The sequence below is a fragment of the Heptranchias perlo genome, chromosome 2 (assembly GCF_035084215.1).
Source record: "Heptranchias perlo isolate sHepPer1 chromosome 2, sHepPer1.hap1, whole genome shotgun sequence".
NCBI lineage: Eukaryota > Metazoa > Chordata > Chondrichthyes > Hexanchiformes > Hexanchidae > Heptranchias > Heptranchias perlo.
In genome coordinates this window covers 138,664,242-138,687,738 of record NC_090326.1, presented here as the reverse complement: position 1 = coordinate 138,687,738, position 23,497 = coordinate 138,664,242, and the positions used below count along the sequence as shown (strand labels likewise).

General features: G+C 41.4%; 1 protein-coding gene across 4 annotated transcripts in view; it reads left to right on the top strand.

Moving 5' to 3' along the window:
- LOC137344561 (partitioning defective 3 homolog) overlaps positions 1–23,497 on the top strand; it is a 735,052-nt gene that overhangs the window by 554,207 nt on the left and 157,348 nt on the right. For all 4 annotated transcript variants that reach the window (XM_068007624.1, XM_068007617.1, XM_068007634.1 and 1 more), the window contains one exon: positions 3,728–3,965. In XM_068007624.1, coding sequence (XP_067863725.1) covers positions 3,728–3,965 — 238 coding nt within the window. The remainder of the gene's footprint in view (positions 1–3,727; positions 3,966–23,497) is intronic.

Here is a 23,497-nt window from a genome sequence, read left to right as displayed (position 1 = left end):
GTGACACTTTTAGTGGACACCAAATCATTTCTTAATCTGGTCCTTTTGAATACAGACCTTACTATTATTCTATTTGAGAATCAATGCTTCATTCTTTACACTGGTAATGACAGCAGTTGTAGTTACCAGCAAAATTATCGGATCAAAGTAAGAGTAGTGTTTGCCCTTATACACTTCAAGAGTCCCAGGAGAATTGAGATTACAATTTCTCACTTGTTACTTGAGAGCAAATCATTAGGATCAAGAAACATTAGTGAGATTCTGAATCATTAGGATCTCATTTTCAGATGTTCCAAAATATGTATTAGATGAAGCTTAAATGTCGTAAACATTTTGCAGTTTTTTTAGCCTAAGCTGTGAGGTGTGTGCATTTGTTTCAATGTTTGTAAGAACATCAGTAAAAATAGCTTGTGTTGAGAGGAAAGAAAAAAAATCCTGTCCATGTAAACTATAAAATGGTGCTGCCAAATGCATTTCACTTAGCACAGAATATATTAGTGATGAAATTACCAAAGGTTTTTTCCTTAAACCAGCGAGGAGTTCAGTGCAACAGTTTGACTGTGCCCCACCAATTGGTACAGTTCATGGAGATAATGAGGTTTTTATGTCCACTTGATTTATTCCTCTCAAAGTGCTTTCTTTGATACTGTGCCTCGGCTATGCTTCACAACTATTACAATTAAGTCTACACTCCTTCAGTGCACCTTTGAAAGATTTGCCAGCTTTTCACAATTTTCCCGTTTGTTTTTTTTTTAAATGTCAGTTTCAGCATCGTGAGTTTCACAAACTTGGAAAATGATTTTTTGAGTTGCTGCCGTCTCCTTCGATTGAACTCATTTCAGATCCTTTGAGTTTTTAAATTTCTCCAATCTGAAAAACAATGGTGTCTTGGTTTACTTGCTTTTCTTCGCCCTCCAAATAATAAATCAAAGCTTTATATGAACTTGTGAAATAAAACCCAATGTCTTATTGGGTGTAGTGGCCTAAATTCTAATCTTGACCTGGTGCTGCAGTTCTCATTCTATTTTGACTGCAAACTTCAGGATTTTTAATCTCCATTTACGTAGCACCTTTACTGTTTTTGTTTTAAAAAGAATCCCATGGCACTTCACAAAACGCATATGGAAAATGGATGTCAAGCCCGGAAGGGGGAGATTAGGAGGGTGACCAAAAGGTTGGTCAAAGAGGTGGGTTTTGATGAGGTTTTTAAAGGAGGAGAAACGAGTGGAGATACAGAGGACTTGAGGGAGGGAATTCCAGAGACTAGGACCCAGGCAGCTGAAGAGTGTGTTGCCATTGGTATGGTGAAGAGATGCACAAGAGGTTGGAGTCAGAGGAATGGTGAGTTCGGGTAGGGGGAGGGGGGATATCGGGTTCGAGGAGGGTGTGAAGATAGCGTGCGACGAGGTCATTGAGGGATTTAAAGATGAGGACAAGAATTCCGGGATGTTGTGGATGGCAGTGAGAACTGGAGTGATGGGTAAGCGGAACTTGGTGCAGGACAAGATATGTGTAGCAGAGTTTCGGATAAGTTGAAGATTATGGACAATCGGTGGCCAGCAAGGAGAGCGTTAGAGTACTTCAGGTGACCAGGAAGGGCACAATGAATTGATACATGGCTAAAAGTACAACATAAGAATATGAAAATGAGGCGGTTCAGCCCAACCTGGTTGCTCCTATTAGTCAAGTCATTTTCAGAACCCTGTCTGATTTTTTTTTTAATCCTACCCAAACATGAAATTCTGTCTGCTCCTTGGTAAATCTGAAATTGATCTAGTTCCCTTTTGACTACTTGAGTGAGTTGGAATTTACTGCTTTTGCTGGCATCGATTACAGCAGTTGATAACTGAGCATATTATAGTTATTCTTTACACTAAGTTTGCCTTGTTTTCAAATTTTATGCAGCAGTCATATTTGCTGGTGGTGTTATAATGGCTTTGCACAAAAAAAACCTCTTCATATTCATCTAATCTGTTCTTGTCACTTTAAAAACTTTGATTATGCCCCTTCCTTTAATGAGAGTACAGCGCTCCTCCAATTCTGGCCTCTTGCGCAACATTGAATTTGATCGCTCGACCGTTGGTGACCCTGCCTTCAGCTGCCGAGACCGTAAGCTCTGGAATTCACTCCATAAACTTCTCTACCTCTCTCTCTTCCTTTAAGAAGCTCTTTAAAACCTAGTTCTTTGACCAAGTCACCTGTCCTAATATCTCTCTTGTGGCTTGGTGTCAAATTTTGTTGGACAACACTCGTGTGAAGCGCCTTGGGATGTTTTACTACATTAAAGGCACTATATAAATGCAAGTTGTTGTAGAGTTAGCTTGCTTTAGCCTCTCCTTATAATTCAAAACACATAAAGATTTGTTAATATTTATTGCCATTTGCCAATTTTATATTGTGCTTAGACCCATGATCGTAGTGGCTCTTGACACATGGGTCTTGCACAGCCAGCTGCATCGTTACAGTAAACTTGTCGGGATCCACTCAGGGTGGTAGCTGGGAAGAACCAGTAAAAATTGGTCTTTCTGGCTGTTACTTTAGCAAATCCCAGCATGTTTATTTTCGGGTAGCAACTGATTGAACAAGACTCGTGCATCACGAACCAGTGCCAAGTGGACTAAAATATTGAAAAAATGAGAGCTGATCAGAGCAAAATCCAAGTACCACTGCCAGCAAACAGATGGCAGAAAGCCAAGGTCTGGTTGTGTAGTGAGCCATTGGGAAATTATTTGGGAAATGATTGCTATAGTGATGGAAAAAGAATGGAAAAAGCTTGCACTTTTATAGTGTCTTATAAAGCAGGATCCAACCATCAGCAAATAAGATAAAAGATCAGTTGTTCTGTTTTTAATGGTGTTATTTGAGGGATAAATGTTAGCCAGGACACCAGGAGAACATCCTGCTCCTCTTCAGTTAGCACCATGGGATCTTTCACCTCCACCTGACCAGGCAGATGGGGGCCTCGCTTTAATGTCTAATCTGACAGACCACCGCCTCAATACTGTGTTCAAATATGAGCCTAGACTATGGAGTGGGGCTTGAACCCACAACCTTCTGACACAGAGGTGAGAGTACTACCAACTGAGCCATGCAGTGTGCAACAGTTATACAAACATTAAAATGGTGGGTTCAGTTCCTTTGCTGAGTTAGCTGATCTCGGCTGGAGTGGCAATCGGCTCTGGGCTCGGAAAGGGAATATGAGCCAGGTTTCCCACTCCTGGTTATTATGCAGTGTCACCTGCTGCAAAGTGCACTTATAGACGTTGAGCGAGTACAAAGTTGTTCACAACTGTGACATTCCCCGTAGTTAAGTGACCTGCCAACACTCACTCGCACATGAAGACTGGGTGAGGTACAAAAGAGTGACCAAATCCTGTGGTAACACCTTGTGAAAAGAAGAGGAGAAAAAGGACAATTGGTAGAAAGAAAAATGGTAAATTGGGCAATAGCCCCAGTCAGACTTTTAACACTGTCAAAACTTGACAATACTCTCAAAATTTGATGATTAAACCTTCCGCCAAGAGGAAAATCTAAACTGCCATTTGCTTTTTGTTTTGGCGGAGAGTGGTGGTTCTGGAGTCAATAGTTTTGAGTGATTATAACTTCAAAATTTTGCCAATACAGCGTCCATCTGAAAATGACGTTTGAAACAAGACCCAGACTTTTGTCTCCAAAATTCAGGTTTTAACATTTCCTACTAGTAATAATGTTTTGTTTTCACTCGCAGTGGAAGAAGACACCGAGGAGAGTTCCAGATCAGGCAGAGAGTCCGTATCAACAGCTAGTGATCAGCCATCGCTGGCTGGTGGACAACTGTCGGGCACAATGGAGAAACAGGTCAATGGTTCAAGAAGCAAAGAGGATCGAAAGAAAGAAAAGACTGGGAAAGAGAGAGAAAAGAAGAAAGACAAAGACAAGAATAAAGCAAAGAAAGGGATGCTGAAGGGTCTTGGAGACATGTTCAGGTAAATGCACTCTTTTTTTATATATAGTCTTTTAATATAGCAATGTAGATCAAAGTTTTTCCAGTGAGCATTTAATCCTATTTGATGTGTTTAATTTGGGTAATTATTTGATTTCTTTTCAGTGACCCTTGTACTGTACAATATGTGGAGAAATATTGATGCAAATTGATCATCATTCCACTGCTATGACATCACATAGTGTTACACTGTGGTTGGGCATTTTTTTTGGGGGGTGGGGGGAACAGGGGTGAAGCTAATTAAATAATATTTTATTGTCTAGTTAAAAAAAATCTATGGCCAGCTTGGTGTGATGCCTAGCAGCAAGAGCTGATCTCTGCAAATGAGGCTAACCACAATTTTGTGAACTGTGCGTTCTCCAGCCTGACTGACTCTCTCTTCTAACCATGATGTGGAGATGCCGGTGATGGACTGGGGTGGACAAATGTAAGGAATCTTACAACACCAGGTTATAGTCCAACAAATTTATTTTTAAATCACAAGCTTTCGGAGATTATCTCCTTCGTCAGATGAATGAATGAATCTTCTAACCACTGACAATGTCACGTTCGCTCCATCTATATCATGATAAATATATATGTATATTAATATATTACGTCTATTGGGCAAGAAATTGTAACTGTAACCAATGACACATTCAAAATCTCCATAATACATTTGTGTGATCTTGTAAACAGTCCTGCAATTAACAAAACATGCCAGTTTTTCTAGAATTGAAGTTTAAAATATAATATTTTTTGGCCGATTTGGATTATGAATGCCATTTGATAGACATGGTGAGTGGATTTTGATTAATTCTCTGAGATTCGTCAGGACAGCATTGTATACATGTGATAAGTCCGAGTGCTTCATAAGGTTTAAGCTTTTCTGAGGCAGATTTTCTGGATGACTAACTTATGTTTACTGTAAGAGAGTTCCCAATTGTGGTTTGTCATTTATTGCAACAGGCATAAGCAATGCACTACAGAAACAGTGATTACGTTAAAACTACACAATTAACGACCGTTATCAATTATATTGAAAATTAATTCAGGCTTTTCACTGTCTTTGTAAAATACAAGTTTTCCTCTTTCTTTAGACTCTTGATATTTGAACCACATCCCTCCAGTCCAAATAATTGTGATGTGGAGATGCCGGTGATGGACTGGGGTGGACAAATGTAAGGAATCTTACAACACCAGGTTATAGTCCAACAAATTTATTTTAAAATCACAAGCTTTCGGAGATTATCTCCTTCGTCAGATGATTGAATGAAAAGGTTCTCAAATCGCATATCTTATACGATGTTGGGACAGCATCACACCAATCAAAAGGTGTCGTTGTTATTCAAACAGGCCAGTCACGGAGAACAGCACGTCCCAGTACACTCGATATACATTGTGTCTTTTACACAGGCAGGCAGAAAGAAACTTAAAATGGCAGAGAGAGAGAGAATTTTAAAAAACATATAAATTTTTTCCCCCTTTTTGCTGGTGGGGTTACGTGTAGCGTGACATGAACCCAAGATCCCGGTTGAGGCCGTCCTCATGGGTGCGGAACTTGGCTATCAACTTCTGCTCGACGATTTTGCGTTGTCGTGTGTCTCGAAGGCCGCCTTGGAGAACGCTTACCCGAAGATCGGTGGCTGAATGTCCTTGACTGCTAAAGTGTTCCCCGACTGGGAGGGAACCCTCCTGTTTGGCGATTGTTGCGCGGTGTCCGTTCATCCGTTGTCGCAGCGTCTGCATGGTCTCGCCAATGTACCATGCTCCGGGGCATCCTTTCCTGCAACGTATGAGGTAAACAACGTTGGCCGAGTCACAGGAGTATGAACCATGTACCTGGTGGGTGGTGTCCTCTCGTGTGATGGTGGTATCCGTGTCGATGATCTGGCATGTCTTGCAGAGGTTGCCGTGGCAGGGTTGTGTGGTGTCGTGGACGCTGTTCTCCTGAAAACTGGGTAACTTGCTGCGAACGATGGTCTGTTTGAGGTTGGGTGGCTGTTTAAAGGCGAGCAGTGGAGGCGTGGGGATGGCCTTAGCGAGGTGTTCGTCGTCATCGATGACATGTTGAAGGCTGCGGAGAACATGGTGTAGTTTCTCCGCTCCAGGGAAGTACTGGACAACGAAGGGTACTCTGTTGGTTGCGTCCCGTGTTTGTCTTCTGAGGAGGTCAATGCGATTCTTCGCTGTGGCCCGTCGGAACTGTCGATCGACAAGTCGAGCGTCATATCCCGTTCTTACGAGGGCGTCTTTCAGCGTCTGTAGGTGTCCATCGCGTTCCTCCTCGTCTGAGCAGATCCTGTGTATTCGTAGGGCCTGTCCATAGGGGATGGCCTCTTTGACGTGGTTGGGGTGGAAGCTGGAAAAGTGGAGCATCGTGAGGTTGTCCGTGGGCTTGCGGTAGAGTGAGGTGCTGAGGTGCCCGTCTTTGATGGAGACGTCTCCATCAAAGACGGGCACCTCAGCACCTCACTCTACCGCAAGCCCACGGACAACCTCACGATGCTCCACTTTTCCAGCTTCCACCCCAACCACGTCAAAGAGGCCATCCCCTATGGACAGGATCTGCTCAGACGAGGAGGAACGCGATGGACACCTACAGACGCTGAAAGACGCCCTCGTAAGAACGGGATATGACGCTCGACTTGTCGATCGACAGTTCCGACGGGCCACAGCGAAGAATCGCATAGACCTCCTCAGAAGACAAACACGGGACGCAACCAACAGAGTACCCTTCGTCGTCCAGTACTTCCCTGGAGCGGAGAAACTACACCATGTTCTCCGCAGCCTTCAACATGTCATCGATGACGACGAACACCTCGCTAAGGCCATCCCCACGCCTCCACTGCTCGCCTTTAAACAGCCACCCAACCTCAAACAGACCATCGTTCGCAGCAAGTTACCCAGTTTTCAGGAGAACAGCGTCCACGACACCACACAACCCTGCCACGGCAACCTCTGCAAGACATGCCAGATCATCGACACGGATACCACCATCACACGAGAGGACACCACCCACCAGGTACATGGTTCATACTCCTGTGACTCGGCCAACGTTGTTTACCTCATACGTTGCAGGAAAGGATGCCCCGGAGCATGGTACATTGGCGAGACCATGCAGACGCTGCGACAACGGATGAACGGACACCGCGCAACAATCGCCATACAGGAGGGTTCCCTCCCAGTCGGGGAACACTTTAGCAGTCAAGGACATTCAGCCACCGATCTTCGGGTCAGCGTTCTCCAAGGCGGCCTTCGAGACACACGACAATGCAAAATCGTCGAGCAGAAGTTGATAGCCAAGTTCCGCACCCATGAGGACGGCCTCAACCGGGATCTTGGGTTCATGTCACGCTACACATAACCCCACCAGCAAAAAGGGGGAAAAAATTTATATGTTTTTTAAAATTCTCTCTCTCTCTCTCTCTGCCATTTTAAGTTTCTTTCTGCCTGCCTGTGTAAAAGACACAATGTATATCGAGTGTACTGGGACGTGCTGTTCTCCGTGACTGGCCTGTTTGAATAACAACGACACCTTTTGATTGGTGTGATGCTGTCCCAACATCGTATAAGATATGCGATTTGAGAACCTTTTCATTCAATCATCTGACGAAGGAGATAATCTCCGAAAGCTTGTGATTTTAAAATAAATTTGTTGGACTATAACCTGGTGTTGTAAGATTCCTTACATTTGTCCAAATAATTGTGCTGTGAGTTGGTTTATTTAAGCAAATAGTGATTTTTTTTTTAATGACTTTTTTTTACATTATTTCTCAAGATGGCTTCCAATCACAGAATTGCTGTAACCGATACTTTTAGTTTAGAGCCTATGTTCTGCCCAGGGACTCTTTATATCGCGATTGAATCTGACAGCTTCTATACGTGCACCTACATAACATGCTGAACTAAGTCTTCGTTCCTCAATTAAAATCGCAGGATTTTGTACTCGGATCTTCATTAAGTCATGGTATAAGTAGCTAAATCCCAGTAGAGGAAGCATGTTACAGTGCTCCCACTTTAGCTTGGAATCATTATTGTGTGCCTCCCAGATGGATTTGCTGGAAGACATGAAGGTATAAACTTTAGAAATGATTATGCTGTTATTTTGCCATTATGATGAATTTTCAGGAAGGCATGGAATGAAGCAAGCTCAGGGGGCTTGAAATTAATTGCAACCATAGTGAAAATCTGTATTAGACATTTTAAAAACATCACCAGAACACCTGTACTTTCCCCATTATTTTTAGAAAAGAAGTGATTGAAGTACTCAAATGAGCTACTGTGAGCACATTAAAGCATTCATAGCCTTATCTCTTCAGTGGCGAAGGACAGTGATCAATTATTGCAATATACATATTGCCACACATTAGCTGCAGTTGATTAGAACTAAGGACTGGGATAAAGGCTAGTTTTCAATCTTCTAACATGGTCAAACAAAACATCAGACCGTGTTTGTTCCTTCACTTGTCACATTTTTTTCTACATTTGCAATTTTCTGCAACCTTTATGCCCCCAAAAAATATCAGCAACTGGGCATTTGTACAACATAGTGGTGGCTCCAACTCTGTGAAGGGAAGACTGTCCAAATTCCCTTTAAACAGACTGTCCACTGGCTGAGATAGAAGTAATGAAGGATTTCCAGATAAGAGCTGCACCATACCACTGAGGCCGTGAAAGTGAATATCCAGCTTTTTTTTCCCTGTTAATTCATCTTGAGGACGGTAGAAAAGAAAGCCCTGGATGTGTTGTGTGCAGGAGAAAAGTCCGCTTGTTTCAACAATAATGTGTCTTTACAGTTGTAAAGTATCACGGTCCTGCTCTGTGTTAACTATTCCTGGTGATATTTTACTGCACTTGACTGAATTGGTACATTCTCCTGAAATGTCTGTTGTGTATGCAAGGCATTGGGTGCACACTAGAGCAGTCTTCCCACTGCCTGTACTGTCCAAGAGCTCATAGGTGCCCAATGCTAACACTTGATCATGTACACTGAAGGTACATTGACTTCTCCAGTGAATATGTGGAATTTTGATTGAAGTTGGGATTGCACCAGAATGTTTAAGTATTGATGGCCAGATACACAGCACTGTCCTTGTGACCTGGTATTAATTTGTCTGAGAGATTTTCATAGTATAGTGTTCTTTTAAGTCTGTTCAAACAATTCCAAATGTTAAAGGCGCCCTGGACAGGTGATTAGTGAAGGATTTCATTGAACTGGACAGGAATGTCATTACCTTTGTCGAATTACTAACCCCAAAGGTGGTGCAATGCTGTACAATTTATGCATGCGTTTTAATTTCTTTCGTTATTGTGTTACAGCCACTGTGTAATTGTTCAGTCTCCTCCAGCAATAGCAACTTGAAGCAACTGATTACTTCGATGCAAAAATGAGAATATAGTTGTGAGTTAATAATCACATTTGTCGTGGAGCAATTATGCTGGATAAAAGAGGCTGCTGAATGACAAGAAAAATAAATTGGCGACAAAACACATTTAATTACAAAGTAATATCATTATAGTCAGGGGAACATGGTGTTCATACAGGTTCATTAGGTGTGTGTTATCAGTACCTCTTCTGATTGGTAGCCCTACTAATATCCATGGTGATGACCAGAGTTGCCAGCTTTGACTGGTGGTTGCCATGGAAATCGTGTTGAGCTGGACAGTAAACTGGCTGAACAGCATACATTGTATCTTTTTTGTGCATGATTGTGTTGATTTTTTTATTATTAATATCTAATATTGCATGTTAACTTTGCATGTGAAATATTTCCATGTAATATAAGTCTTCAGTTGATGGCTGATTGGAATGGAGTTAATGGGACATCTCTTTATAGGAGCTATTATCTCAGACATTAACAATTCCATTATATTTACAGCAACAATAACCCAAAATTTAATCTGTCCTGACTAAAAAAACTCACACATTAAAAATCGTGTTTCAAAAAGGAATTGAATTTGTTTATAGCGTCTGGAATTGTAGGCAAAGAGCCATGGTGAGTACCATGTGCATATAAGTGGGCACTCGCCCATTTACAAATGAGGAAAGCTTCAAAATGGATCCTAGTTAAAACACACATTGTAGTATGTAGGTATCGTAATGAACTTGTATGGCACATCAAGTTCTTTTGACGACACTAATATTGCGTTGGAATTAAAGGTGTTTTCCAGCCAATTTATTTTTCTTGAGTTTACAGATAAAATATAGCTGTGGAGGACTGCAGCTTTGAATTGGTATTGATAAGTTTGTCTGGTAAGTGGGATGGTTTCACTTCCAACACGGATCCCCAATTAACTCGCTTCAGCTCTACTTGGAATAACTGTTTCTAATTTGTATTGGAAAACCAGCCGTGCTTACTGAGGAATTCATCTAGGCAATAGTAAACAGAAGGTTTTGTGTTGAAGACAGGTTTCAGCACTTAAGGAATTGTGTTAGGATGCAACCTGGGAAAACAGGTTCCTTTGATTCTTTTTGTTGTATCTGTTGGATGATCGATATGTGTCTATTATTCAAGAAATATTTTAAATTACCCGTTATTAGAAGCCGGGGTGGGGGCAGAGATGGTGGAGGTTGCATCGGTCTAAGATTGATTTTCCACCACTTACTTCTTCAAAAAAAATTGTTCCAGGAATGTGGGTGACACTTGCAAGGCAGTTTTTATTGCTCATCCTTAGTTCCCCTGAGGGCATTAAGAGTAAACCATGCAGTGTAGGCCTGGGGTCACATGTAGGCTTGGGGTCATATGTAGGCCAGACCGAGTAGGTTCCTGTTCCCTTCCCTGAAGAACATTAGTGAACCAGTTGGGTTTTGACATCTTTCATGGCCATTTTTGTCTGGTGCCACAATTACCAGATTTATTAAATTCAATTTGACAATTCCTCATGGTGGGATTTTAACTTGTGATCTTTGGATTGCTAGTCCAGTACCATAATCATTGCTCTATTGTACTCCCCTTTTATTGGACGTAGACAAAGAATAATTCCTTTCAGAAGGAAAGAGAAGACAATAAACGTTAAAGCAAAAATACATTTTTTGAATGGAGGTACTATCAGCAAGGGACCTCGATTCTTCCTAGACTGTAAATGACGTTTTTGTAAAATAATGAGATATTGTTTTTGTTGAATCAAGTGGAAATATCAAGCACTTCACTTTTCCACTTCAACATCAGTTTCAAGAGTGTGACCCCTGTATACACTGAACATTGGCAGTCAGTCATTGTAGGTGAATACGGAGAGCCTGTGTGTCAATGTGTGGGGGCTAGCTCCCCAAGTTTACTTCATTGAAATGGGGTGTCCTTAACCAGGCATCAGGCTCGTAGAACCACATTTTTATAGGTCTAAGCTGTCATCAGCTGTTACACTTGAGAATGCAGCCAGTGGAAGAGAACTGCTTATCTGCTTGTGCCTGCATTCCAACAATGTGAAAGCTAGATTCTCTAGATCCTGTTTAACAAGGAGCAGGTGGGAGACAAGTGCTGATTTAAAGTGCAAAAGGAAATAAATTGAGACCGAAAGAAAAAGAAGGAAACAGCTGGAGGTGGAAAAAGGCACAACAAAGCATTAAAGGAAACTTGAGTCAGAAATTAGCCGAGAAAAGGAGTAACAAAATGAGATAAATGAATTGAAAAACCAAGCATCACACTGCAACTGACAAAGAAATGGTGTGATAATATAAGAAGAAAGTAGAGAAGCAAGGAAAATGAAAATAAAGACTTGTAGAGGAAGCTGAGCACTTAAGAAATGGTGAAAATTGATCATAAAAAAAGGAAAATGGCATGAATCTTTAACAGGTTTCACATTTGGGTGTGCATATGTCATTTATATCAGTTGTGTAGTGATGTGGGAAATGTATTTCCTTTTGCAGATATGTATGTCTTCTATGGTATTTCTCTTTTTATTTTGTGTGTATAGAAATAAGAGGATAGAGTAGATGAATGCGTGGCTGGAGAGATGGTGCAAGAGGGAGGATTCCTGGGGTATTGGGACCAGTTCTGGGGGAGGTGGGACCTGTACAGGCCGGATGGGTTGCACCTCAACGGAGCTGGGACTAATATCCTCGCAGGGAGGTTCGCTATTGCTGTTGGGGGGGAGGGGAGAGGGGGTTTAAACTAATTTGGCAGGGGGATGGGCACCAGGATGTAGCATTGGAAAGGAGAAACAAGGGACACAAAGGATCGGGGGAGAAAGATAGCTCTAGAGCAAGTAATAGTACAGTATTAGGTGGGATCAGACTAAGAGTCAAGAAAGTCTAAGACTGGTTTGCAGTGCATGTGTGTAAACGCACCAAGTGTGGTAAACAAGGTTGGTGAGCTGCAGGCGCAAATAGCCACATGGGAATACAATGTTGTGGCGATAATGGAGACCTGGTTCAAAAAAGGGCAGGATTGGGTACTAAATATTCCTGGATAACACAAGGTGTTCAGGAAAGATCGGGAAGGAAAGAAAGTGGGGGGCGGTTGTGGCAGTATTGATTAAGGAGAATATTGCTGTACTGTAGAGAGAGGACATAGAGAGGATGTCCTGGAGGGGTCAAGGACAGAATCAGTTTAGTTAGAGTGAAGAAATAAAAGAGGTGCCATTACACTACTGGGTGTATTCTATAGGCCACCAACTAGTGGGAAGGATATAGAGGAGCAAATTTGCAGGGAAATTACAGAGAGGTGCAAGAACTATAGAGTAGTGATAATGGGGGACTTCAACTATCCTAATATTGACTGAGATAGTAATAGTGTAAGGGGCAAAGAGAGGGAGTATTTTTGAAGTGTGTTCAGGAGAACTTTCTTAACCAGTACGTTTCCGGCCCAACGAGGAAGGAGGCATTGCTGGATTTGGTTTTAGGGAATGCGGCGGACCAAGTGGAGCAAGTGTCAGTGGGGGAACGTTTCGGGAACAGCGATCATAGTATCATAAGGTTTAGAGTAGCTATGGAAAAGAACACGGACCACTCTAAAGTAAAAATACTCAATTGGAGGAGGGCCAATTTCAATGGAATGAGAACAGATCTGGCCCGGGTAAATTGGAATCAAACATTGGCAGGCAAAACTGTAATTGAACAGTGGGTGGCCTTTAAAGAGGAGATGGTTTGGATACAGTCTAGGTACATTCCCACGTGGGAGAAAGGTAGGGCAACTAAAGTCAGAACTCCCAAGATGACAAAAGAGATAATGAGTAAGATGAAATGGAAAAAAGGGGCATATGACAGATGTCAGGTTGATAACACAGGTGAGGACCAGGCAGAATATAGAAAGTTCAGAGGGGAAGTGAAACAGGAAATAAGAGGGGCAAAGAGAGAGTATGAGAATAGACTGGTGGCCAACATAAAAGGGAATCCAAAAGTCTTCTACAGGCATGTAAACGGGTAGTAAGAGGAGGGGTGGGACCGATTAGGGACCATAAAGGAGATCTACTCATGGAGGCAGAGGGAATGGCCGAGGTACTAAATGAGTACTTTGGCATCTGTCTTTACCAAGGAAGAAGATGCTGCCAGATTCTCAGTAAAGGAAGATAGTGTTGAGATGGTGGATGGGCTAAAAATTGATAAAAAGGAGGTGCTAAAAGGGCTGGCTGTATTTAAAGTAGATAAGTCACCCGGTCCGGATGGGATACATCCTAGGTTGCTGAGGGAAGTAAGGGCGGAAATTGCGGAGGTACTGGCCGTAATCTTCCAAACACCCTTAGATACGAGAGTGATGCCAGAAGACTGGAGAATTGCAAATGTTACACCCTTGTTCAAAAAAGGGTGTAAGCATAAACCCAGCAACTATCGGCCAGTCAATTTAACCTCAGTAGTGGAGAAATATTTAGAAACGATAATCCGGGACAGTATTAGCAGTCACTTGGACGAGTGTGGATTGATTAGGAAAAGCCAGCATGGATTTGTTAAAGGCATATCGTGTTTAACTAACCTGATAGCTTTTTGACGAGGTAACAGAGAGGGTAGATGAGGGCAATGCAGTTGATGTGTTGTATATGGAATTTCAAAAGGTGTTTGATAAAGTGCCGCACGGTAGGCTTATCATCAAGATTGAGGCCCATGGAATAAAGGGGGCAGTAGCAACATGGATACAGAATTGGCGAAAGCACAGGAAACCGAGAGTAGTGATGAACGGTTGTTTTTCAGACTGGAGGAAGCTATACAGTGGTGTTCCCCTGGGGTCGGTGCTGGGACTACTGCTTTTTTTGATATATATTAATGACTTGGGTGTACGGGACACAATTTCTAAAGTTGCAGATGACACAAAACTTGGAAGGGTAGTAAACAGTGAAGAGGATAGTGATAGACTTCAAGAGGATATAGACAGGCTGGTGGCATGGGCGGACGAAATTTAACGCAGAAAAATGCAAAGTGATACATTTCGGTAGGAAGAATGAGGCGAGGCAATATAAACTTGAGGGCGTAACTCTAAAAGGGGTACAGGAACAGAGAGATCTGGGGATATATGTGCCCAAATCGTTGAAGGTGGCAGTGCAGGTTGAGAAAGTGGTTAAAAGAGCATACAGGATCCTGGGCTTTATAAATAGACACATAAAGTACAAAAGTATGGAAGTCATGATGAACCTTTATAAAACACTGGTTTGGCCACAACTGGAGTATTGTGTCCAGTTCTGGGCACCGGACTTTAGGAAAGATGTAAAGGCCTTAGAGAGGGTGCAAAAGAAATTTATTGGAATGATTCCAGGGATGAGTGCAGCTCTAACAACACTCAAGAAGCTCGACACCATCCAAGACAAAGCATCTTGCTTGATTGGCACCCCATCCACCAGCCTAAACATTCACTCCCTTCACCACCGGCGCACAGTGGCTGCAGTGTGTACCATCCACAGGATTCACTGCAGCAACTTGCCAAGGCTTCTTCGACAGCACCTCCCAAACGCGCGACCTGTACCACCTAGAAGGACAAGAGCAGCAGGCACATGGGAACAACACCACCTGCACGTTCCCCTCCAAGTCACACACCATCCCGATTTGGAAATATATCGCCGTTCCTTCATCGTTGCTGGGTCAAAATCCTGGAACTCCCTTCCTAACAGCACTGTGGGAGAACCGTCACCACACGGACTGCAGCGGTTCAAGAAGGCGGCTCACCACCACCTTCTCAAGGGCAATTAGGGGTGGGCAATAAATGCTGGCCTCGCCAGCGACGCCCACATCCCATGAACGAATTTTTTAAAAGTTATGTGGATAGACTGGAGAAGCTGGGGTTGTTCTCCTTGGAACAGAGAAGGTTGGGAGGAGATTTGATAGAGGTATTCAAAATCATGAAGGGTCTGGACAGAGTACATAGAGAGAAACTGTTCCTATTGGTGGAAGGGTCAAGAACCAGAGGACATAGATTTAAGGTGATTGGCAAAAGAACCAAAGGTGACATGAGGAAAAACGTTTTTACACAGCGAGTGGTTCGGATCTGGAATGCACTGCCCGAGGGGGTGGTGGAGGCAGATTCAATCATGGCCTTCAAAATGGAACTGGATAAGTACTTGAAAGGAAAAACTTTGCAGGTCTACAAGGATAGGGCGGGGGAGTGGGATAAGCTGGATTGCTCTTGCATAGAGCCGGCGTGGACTCGATGGGCCGAATGGCCTCCTTCCATGCTGTAACCTTTCCATGATTTTCTGTGATTCTTTGGTTTTTCCTGTGATTCTTTGGTGAAAATATTAAATGGGGAGCACAGGTGACATTGGTTGATTCTGCATGGTGTACATGTTGACGTGCATTAAGAAAAATAAATCTTGGCCAGCTGAAGTGGGCAGCAACAAGGAACAAAGAAAACATGACAGAAAGAATTGCAAATGCTGGAAATCAGAAATGAAAACAGATAATGCTGGAAATACACGGTCAGGTTATCGTTTGGTTAGAGATCTTTCCTCACGGCTGAAAATGGAAGGGAGGAAGAGCGTTTGTATGCAACTAATCAAAGTGAAGAGAGGAAGGGAGAAGAACAAGTGAAGTTTGCTTGTCAGGTATGCTAATTATGCACAGGTACATATAAGCAGCTTATAATGAGTTAATATAGTGTGTGGGCACAAGTGACAATTTTGTTTAGAAATAAAAAAAGGAAAACCTGAGCCCAATTTCGGAATATGAAGAGAAACGGAAAATGTTGCACCTTTGAGTGCAATGTGTTCTGTCACTTCAAAAAATATTTAATTATTTATTTCAATGCAAGCATTTAGAACCTAATTTTAACATGAAACAGGCATTTCTATGTAAATATCTATGTTTAATCACTGTTTTGATGAGATTAAGATAAAAGGGTAAGAAAATAAGGTGATAAGAAGTATATACTTCATTACTGCTTAAAGCTGAATTAAAATAATTGAACAAATATTTGCAGTGCACCGCATCTATCTGTGTGATGTATTTGAACTTTCAGGCTTCAACATGGTTTTATTGCTGTTAGACCATGAAGTGTCTGAGGAGCACTTTTAGACACATGGAGAGGGGAGGGAAAGAGCAGGAAGATTATATAATTTGTTTTTTTTGGTTTTGTTTTTAATGAGTTTGAAATTAAGGCTGGTATGAACTGGAGTCGGTCCAGAGAGATGTAACCAAATTTGGGGTGGAGAAGGCAGGCACAAGAATAATTGCTCTGGGGAGATCTGAGGATACAGTCAAAGGAGTGAAATTGGACCTAGTGTGTATCTGACTTGCAGCACAGAATGAAAAATGGATCAGAATCGGGTTTTGGAACAACTCTTGGCTTCAAAACTAGAGCTGCCATCTCTGGTTGGATGTATTCCTGGAGCTTTCATCACATGACCTCCTGCCTCCAACCACCCGCTGCCACCATTGGTCAGCCAATGCGTCCATCCTCTTGGTACCCTGCCTTCCCACGCCAATTGGGAAACCAACAGACTCTTCCTTACCTGATTGAGTGTCATGAATCATCCAAACAGCCTTTTTTCCCCATCTCCAATATTTTTATAACTAATAAACAAAAGTGTTTTAAATGCCCCAGTGATTTTTCTCCAGGGTTGCTTGCAGCACTGTCCCGGAGATTAGTCTTCAATTCCTGGGGACCCCAGGTCAATCCTGGAGGGTTGGCACCCCTTTTCAAAGCCCATGGACATGAGCAAAGTTCAAAGCTCCAAGCCTTCATTAAACCGCTAACTGCATTTTCCTGACTGTTATGTGCCAATACATGTACTGCAGAGTGGGCATGATGATCTGTAAATTTTGTGCTAGATTTTGGTTCCTATCTGTGATTCTCCTGATTTCACAACAGCAGTTCTGATGCCGGGTGCTGAAGGTTTCAATGGCAGAAGAAAGCTGTGAATTTACTGGGACTCGTACAGTAGTTCTCAGTCAATTCAAACCACAGTTATACTAATATTAGTCAAATGTGATTTTAATTTGGCGGCATTAAAATTCTTTACGATCCCTTCACCTCTTCAAAAAAAAATAATTGCTGTAGTGACGTGCAAACATGATTATGAGTCATCCTGCTAAAGGGATCAATGTTAAACATGCGATGGATCTTGCAGTATTTAGTTCCAGTGTTAAAGGCTCCAGTCTCCAGACCAAGTTATACAGTATTTACTACCCAGTATTTGATTACACTTCTGTTTTAAAATTGGAGCACTAATAAAGACAATCTAATTAAGCTATTTGTCAGTTGTGGTCTTGTGTTTGCAATTTGTTATATTAAGCCACTATAGTGGAAGGGTGAGGTAAACTTGTCAAATGGCCTTCCTCATCTCCACTTATCTTTTGTCATTAATGCTTATTTATTGGTGAAGGAGATTTGATGATGATAGAATAGCTAATTCTGATAATAACTTCTGCCAAATCTGGTCCCTACAATTATGGTGAATGAAACACATGAGCACTGCTTCTTGCTAATCTGCTTTGACTAACATTGTTAGCGTGGGAAGGCTGAGGGTCTGTCGTCTTGTTCACGCAGTTAGACAGTATTTCTCAGGCAGAGCAACCTGGTAGTGCAAAAGCAATTACAGAGGCTAATTATCTTTATTTATCTGATATTGGTGGAATCGGCTGCACGGTGGATGTGTTCCCATTTACTGACAGTGTGATGGTTTTTCTCGGACAAAGTGACCTACACAGCAACAGGGCCAATGGCTTTCTACCTGGTCTGGAATCAGCTGGCTTGAGGATGCGCTATCTACTGTATTTAGATCTTTAGGTCACACCTTCATATAGGCATTTGTGGCCTGCAAACTTGGGGTATGAACAAAGCCTTGGTGCTGTTTAGTGCGTTTTACTAGTTCGTTGCTGTATAAATTAAGGTTAAAATCAATCCAGCAGATTTCACACTAATGCTCTGTGTCTCCGATGACACAAACAGTAAAAGCACTGCATAGGTTGCTTCCAATTGGATAAGTACTTGAAAGAAAAAAAATTGCAGGGCTACGGGGAAAGGGTGGGGGAGTGAAACTAGCCGGATTGCTGTTGCATAGAGCCAGCATGGACTCGATGGGCCGAATGGCCTCCTTCCATGCTGTAACCTTTCTATGATTCTAAAATCCTAGGTATGATTCCTGTCTGCGTTGAGTTAGCTGATCTCAGCTGTGGTTATGATGAGGATGTTACATAAGCGTTCCAGGGCTAGGGAGGGGGAAAATCAGTCAGTATTCTCATTCCTGGAAGCATTTTTTCTGCTGTTTGCTATTTTTAGGTGAATAAATTAGATATGGTTATAATGTGGGGAATACTCATGTCTACTTTGTCATTAAGAAAGCGAAGGAAGATATACCTCATGGTGGCTATCCCTTGCTTCCTACTTTAAAGTGTGGATATCAGATGACAGTAATTAGGTTTAGCTGTGATGTCTCCATCAGTTGAATTGCCTGTGCAGCTCATACATGAAGTACATCAAATAATCAGTTAATTAAATTGCTTATAATTAATGTTGTTTAGGACTGCCTGGAAGGCTTGTGCATTATCGTCATAGTAGCCAAACTTCAGTATATAGAACATTTAGCCCATAACTCACATTATGAACTACAAAGTACTTCGAAAGAGAAGAAAAGATTGACCACAGAGAATTATTAGCATTGCCCTTGAGCTGGACCATCTTTACCACCCAAATTTTTCCTTGCGCAGCCCCAGAGGGACTATTTTACATTAATGATGGAGGACGGAATGATATTGAAGTCTAAATTTGATGGAAACTTGTTTGAAGTAGCCAAACTAATTGGTATAAATCCAATGTATATATCTTAGAGACTGGTTCATCTAATATTATAGGATTTTTAATAATCAATAGGTAAGATGACTGTATAAAATCCCAAAATGAGTAGAACCTGCTTCAGTGAGTTATAAGCATAAATAGTTGATTCATTCATCTTATAAAATGTCTCTTTCCATGTGATCTGAAGATGTTGAATATCAGAATGTAACTTCCTATCAAGAATAACCATGTTGATCTTAAACTAGGAAATGGTTATCCATTTAGCAGAGACATACAATAAACTGGGTTATGTTTGCACTGTACAGTTCAATATTCCTTTTGTACAGTATGTTTGCACTATACAGTTCAATATTCCTTTTTGTATTTTTATTTCTTTGAACAATGTTGACTTTTTTCTGCAATTGGACCTTAAAAAAAATTAATTCTCAGGATGTGGTCATTGCTGGCAAGGCCGGCATTTATTGTCCATCTCCAGTTGCCCTGGGAAGGTGGTGATTGGCCTCCTTCTCGAACTGCTGCAATTCTTCCTAGCAGTTTGATAGAACTAAGTAGCTTGCTGGGCCTCCTCAAAAGCAAAGTAAGAGTCAACTGTGATGGTGTGGAACTGGAGTCAGATATAGGCCAGATTGGGAAAAGAAGGCAGGTTTCTTTCCTTAAAGGATGTTAGTGAACCAGTTGTTTTTTAAGACATCATTCGTGGTCGCTTTTACCAATACCAGCTTTTTATTTCCAGATTTTTAAAAACTGAATTCAAATTCTCAAACATGGAGGGATTTGAACTCACAGTCTCTGGATTATTAATCCAGCTAGTCCAGTAACATAACCACTACACTACCATACCCCTAACATTTTTCATCCGATACATGTTCACATTAATAAAAATTAACTGTTGAGAACCTAAAACCTAGTTTATAAATTGAATCTTTGTGCTTCAGCTCTTTAACCAAAGGGCCTGGTAGATTAGAAAGCATTTTCCATTGTAAATCCAATACAAACCTAATATAGGTGTATTGCCATCAAAATCTAACAGCGTAATTGCATTTTGAGTTATCGGGGTCAGTCTCCTCGTGTTATGTTTTACTCAGTTCTGTAAAGGAAATCCTTGATTAAATTTTCAATCTTATTTACGTGAAATGGGATATACTGTTCACTTCCCAACATAACTTGCTTTGTTTTGTGTTGAACATACTCAGCGTGTTTTAGGTGGTGTTGACTTATAAATGGACCTAATCTTGTTTGTAGCTCTGAAATCCATCAGGCCTGTGTATTTGCTACATTAGCCATCTGACACCCCAAGCACTTCTTATGGATCTCTCCATGTAAATGCAGCGATTAGTGTATTTGCTGCACTTTTTCCTTCATTTAGTAGTTGTGGGAACAGTCAGTTGGACTTCAAGTTTACAAACACTTATTATTCTGTAATAAAGTTAGCCCAACGTTTATGCTGAATTGAAGCTTTATGGAGCTTAACATTTTTCAGTCACAAGGATTTGAATGAGTGTTAACGTTATTGTGGGGCAATTAGGAGAAGCTCTTGAATATCCTATGAATGGCTCGTCTCTGGATAAAGTCCCTGAAATCACTTGAGACCTGCTTTTACTATATACTGAATGAGCTGCATTCTGTACACAAGCAGTTGGCCCTGTTTACATTTACCTGTAATCATGGCAGAGGGGCTTTCCTTGAAGGTAAACTTCCACACAAGCTCAGAAGTAGTATCACGAGGCTAATAATTAGTGCTGTAATTGAGCTTCTGTGAACTGTAGAGACTCCTGATGTCAATCTTGTCATGCTGCCTGAACATCAGGGACATACTATGATGGACCCACAGCCCAGGAGGTTTCATGTCAGTCTTATTAAATTTGTAGTTAATGCAGTCTAGTCTGTACCATTTTAGTTGGATTTACTGTCTGTTAGTGCAAACAGGGCTTTTGGCTACATATCTACCTCGTATATTTTTGAGCTGGATTAATGACCTTAATTCGAATAGTGAGAAAAAGGGTTTGGGTTACAGTATTTGTCCACACAAGTGATTTACATATTTTCTTGACTATTGATACTTTGACCTTTTCAGTGTTGACATATTTAGTCTTATAGTTTTATCCTGTTATTTATTCTATGTGTGTGATGTAACCATGTTAATAAAATATGTAGTTTGATTTTAGAAACTTAGAAAATAGGAGCAAGAGTCGGTCATTCAGCCCTTCGGGCCTGCTCCGCCATTCAAAATGATCATGGCTGATCGTCTAACTCAGTACCCTGTTCCTGCTTTTTCCCCATATCTCTTGATCCCTTTAGCATTAAGAAATATATCTATCTCCTCCTTCAATACATCTAATGACTTGTCCTCCACTGCCTTCTGTGGCAGAGAATTCCACAAGTTCACTACCCTCTGAAGAAATTTCTCCTCATCTCGGTTCTAAATGGCATACCCCGTATCCTGAGACTGTGACCCCTGGTTCTGGACTCCCCATCCATCGGGAACATTCTCCCTGCATCAAGTCTGTCTAGTCCCGTTAGAATTTTATATGTTCCGATGAGATCACCTCTCATTCTTCTAAACTCTAGTGAATATAGGCCTAGTCGACCCAATCTCTCCTCATACGTCCGTCCTGCCATCCCAGGAATCAGTCTGGTAAACCTTCATTGCACTCCCTCCATGGCAAGGACATCCTTCCATTTTGACTAGGTAACTAACTTCTGGTGTCAAGAAATTAATTTGGCAAAAGCTTAAAGATCCCAACTAGTTTATTTGCACAACACAGTTGAAAATGTGGTTTTGCCCTTTTTCTGATCTATTTAATACTATCATGGATCGACGATCAGCCACCTTTGCCTTAAATTGAATCAAAGCTTTTCAAACAAAGTGTAAAACATGAAAGGGGAGTGAAAAGAGAATATATTAAAATAGATCGAAAACAGAAAATAAAAACAGGTTGAAAGAGAAAAGAAAAATCTAAAATGCAATACATTTGAAAGGTTTTCTTGTGGTTCAGCTCTTCAGTCAAGCTGGAGTAATGTGTATTTTCTTTTCTCTTCTGGTCCTCCACTGACCACTAACTATTCCAGACCATTTGGAAAAGTGAGAGTGACCCCAGATCATTCCCTCCCATTGCGAGGTAGTGGCCACCACTCTACGACAGATCAGTAACAGTACCTGGGGAACTATGGGCCGTCCATGGTTAAGACTATTTGTCAATTCACCAATAAATGGTAGAAACTTTAAATAAATAAAAAAGAGGAATGAGTCCAAAAAGAAATCTTAAATTTAATGTAGAAAGAAACTGTGTTTATAAAAAGTACAATATTAAACAAATAAAGCTAGTGACAGGCCTAGAGATGTCTGTCAACTGAAGTCTCTTTATTTAGATTTATTGTGCCTCTCTGTCATCACTTTCTCTCGATAAAGCTCATCTATGTGTGTGTTGTGGTGCTTTGATTCATTCATTCTCTATCATTGTTCCTGTCTTCTGAGAATAACAGGCCTCAACACTTTTGGCATTCCTCCAACAAAGACCTCTGAACAGCCGCTGGTATATTGCAGAACTACACTGCAGTGTTCCCACTCCATTCTCCCTGATTTCTATACCACTGCTGACAACTACTCCTGTTAACACACTTATTCTCAACGCAGAGCAGTTTGTATAAAGATTCCTTTGAATGTGCATGGTGTTCACACTCCTAGGGTGTGCCCCAGTTGAGCAATTGCTGAGGGGGCAACTGCAACTTGCTCTTGAAGTAATGCAACATCAGGTACCAATGATCCACTTTAGATCTTTTATTTTAGTAGGATATAAAATGTGTACACCACCTAAAATCAGTATCAGATTTTCAGTTGATAGTAACTACACTGAACCAAGTTCTAAAATCTTCTCTTAGTTCTTCTAACATTTACCTGACGAAGGAGGAAGCCTCCGAAAGCTTGTGAATTTAAAATAAAATTGCTGGACTATAACTTGGTGTTGTAAAATTGTTTACAATTCTTCTAAAAGGAGGACGAAATGCTACATGATATTCTCCGTTTGCTGGGATCTGTGATGATTGGAATGAAATCCAAAACATCTCTTTTGCAAAACTTCAGCCCATGCAGTTAAAGTGGCACAGTCGTCATGAAGAAGTATTTGAACATAAGAACATAAAAAAAATAGGAGCAGGAGTAGGCCATATGGCCCCTCGAAACTGCTGCACCATTCAATAAGATCATGGCTGATCTTTGGCCTCAACTTCACTTTCCCGCCTGATCCCCATATCCCTTGATTCCCCATGAGACCAAAAATCTATCTACCTTAGCCTTGAATATATTCAGTGACTCAACATCCACAGCCTTCCGGGGTAGAAAAATCCAAAGATTTACAGCCCTCTGAGTGAAGAAATTCCTCCT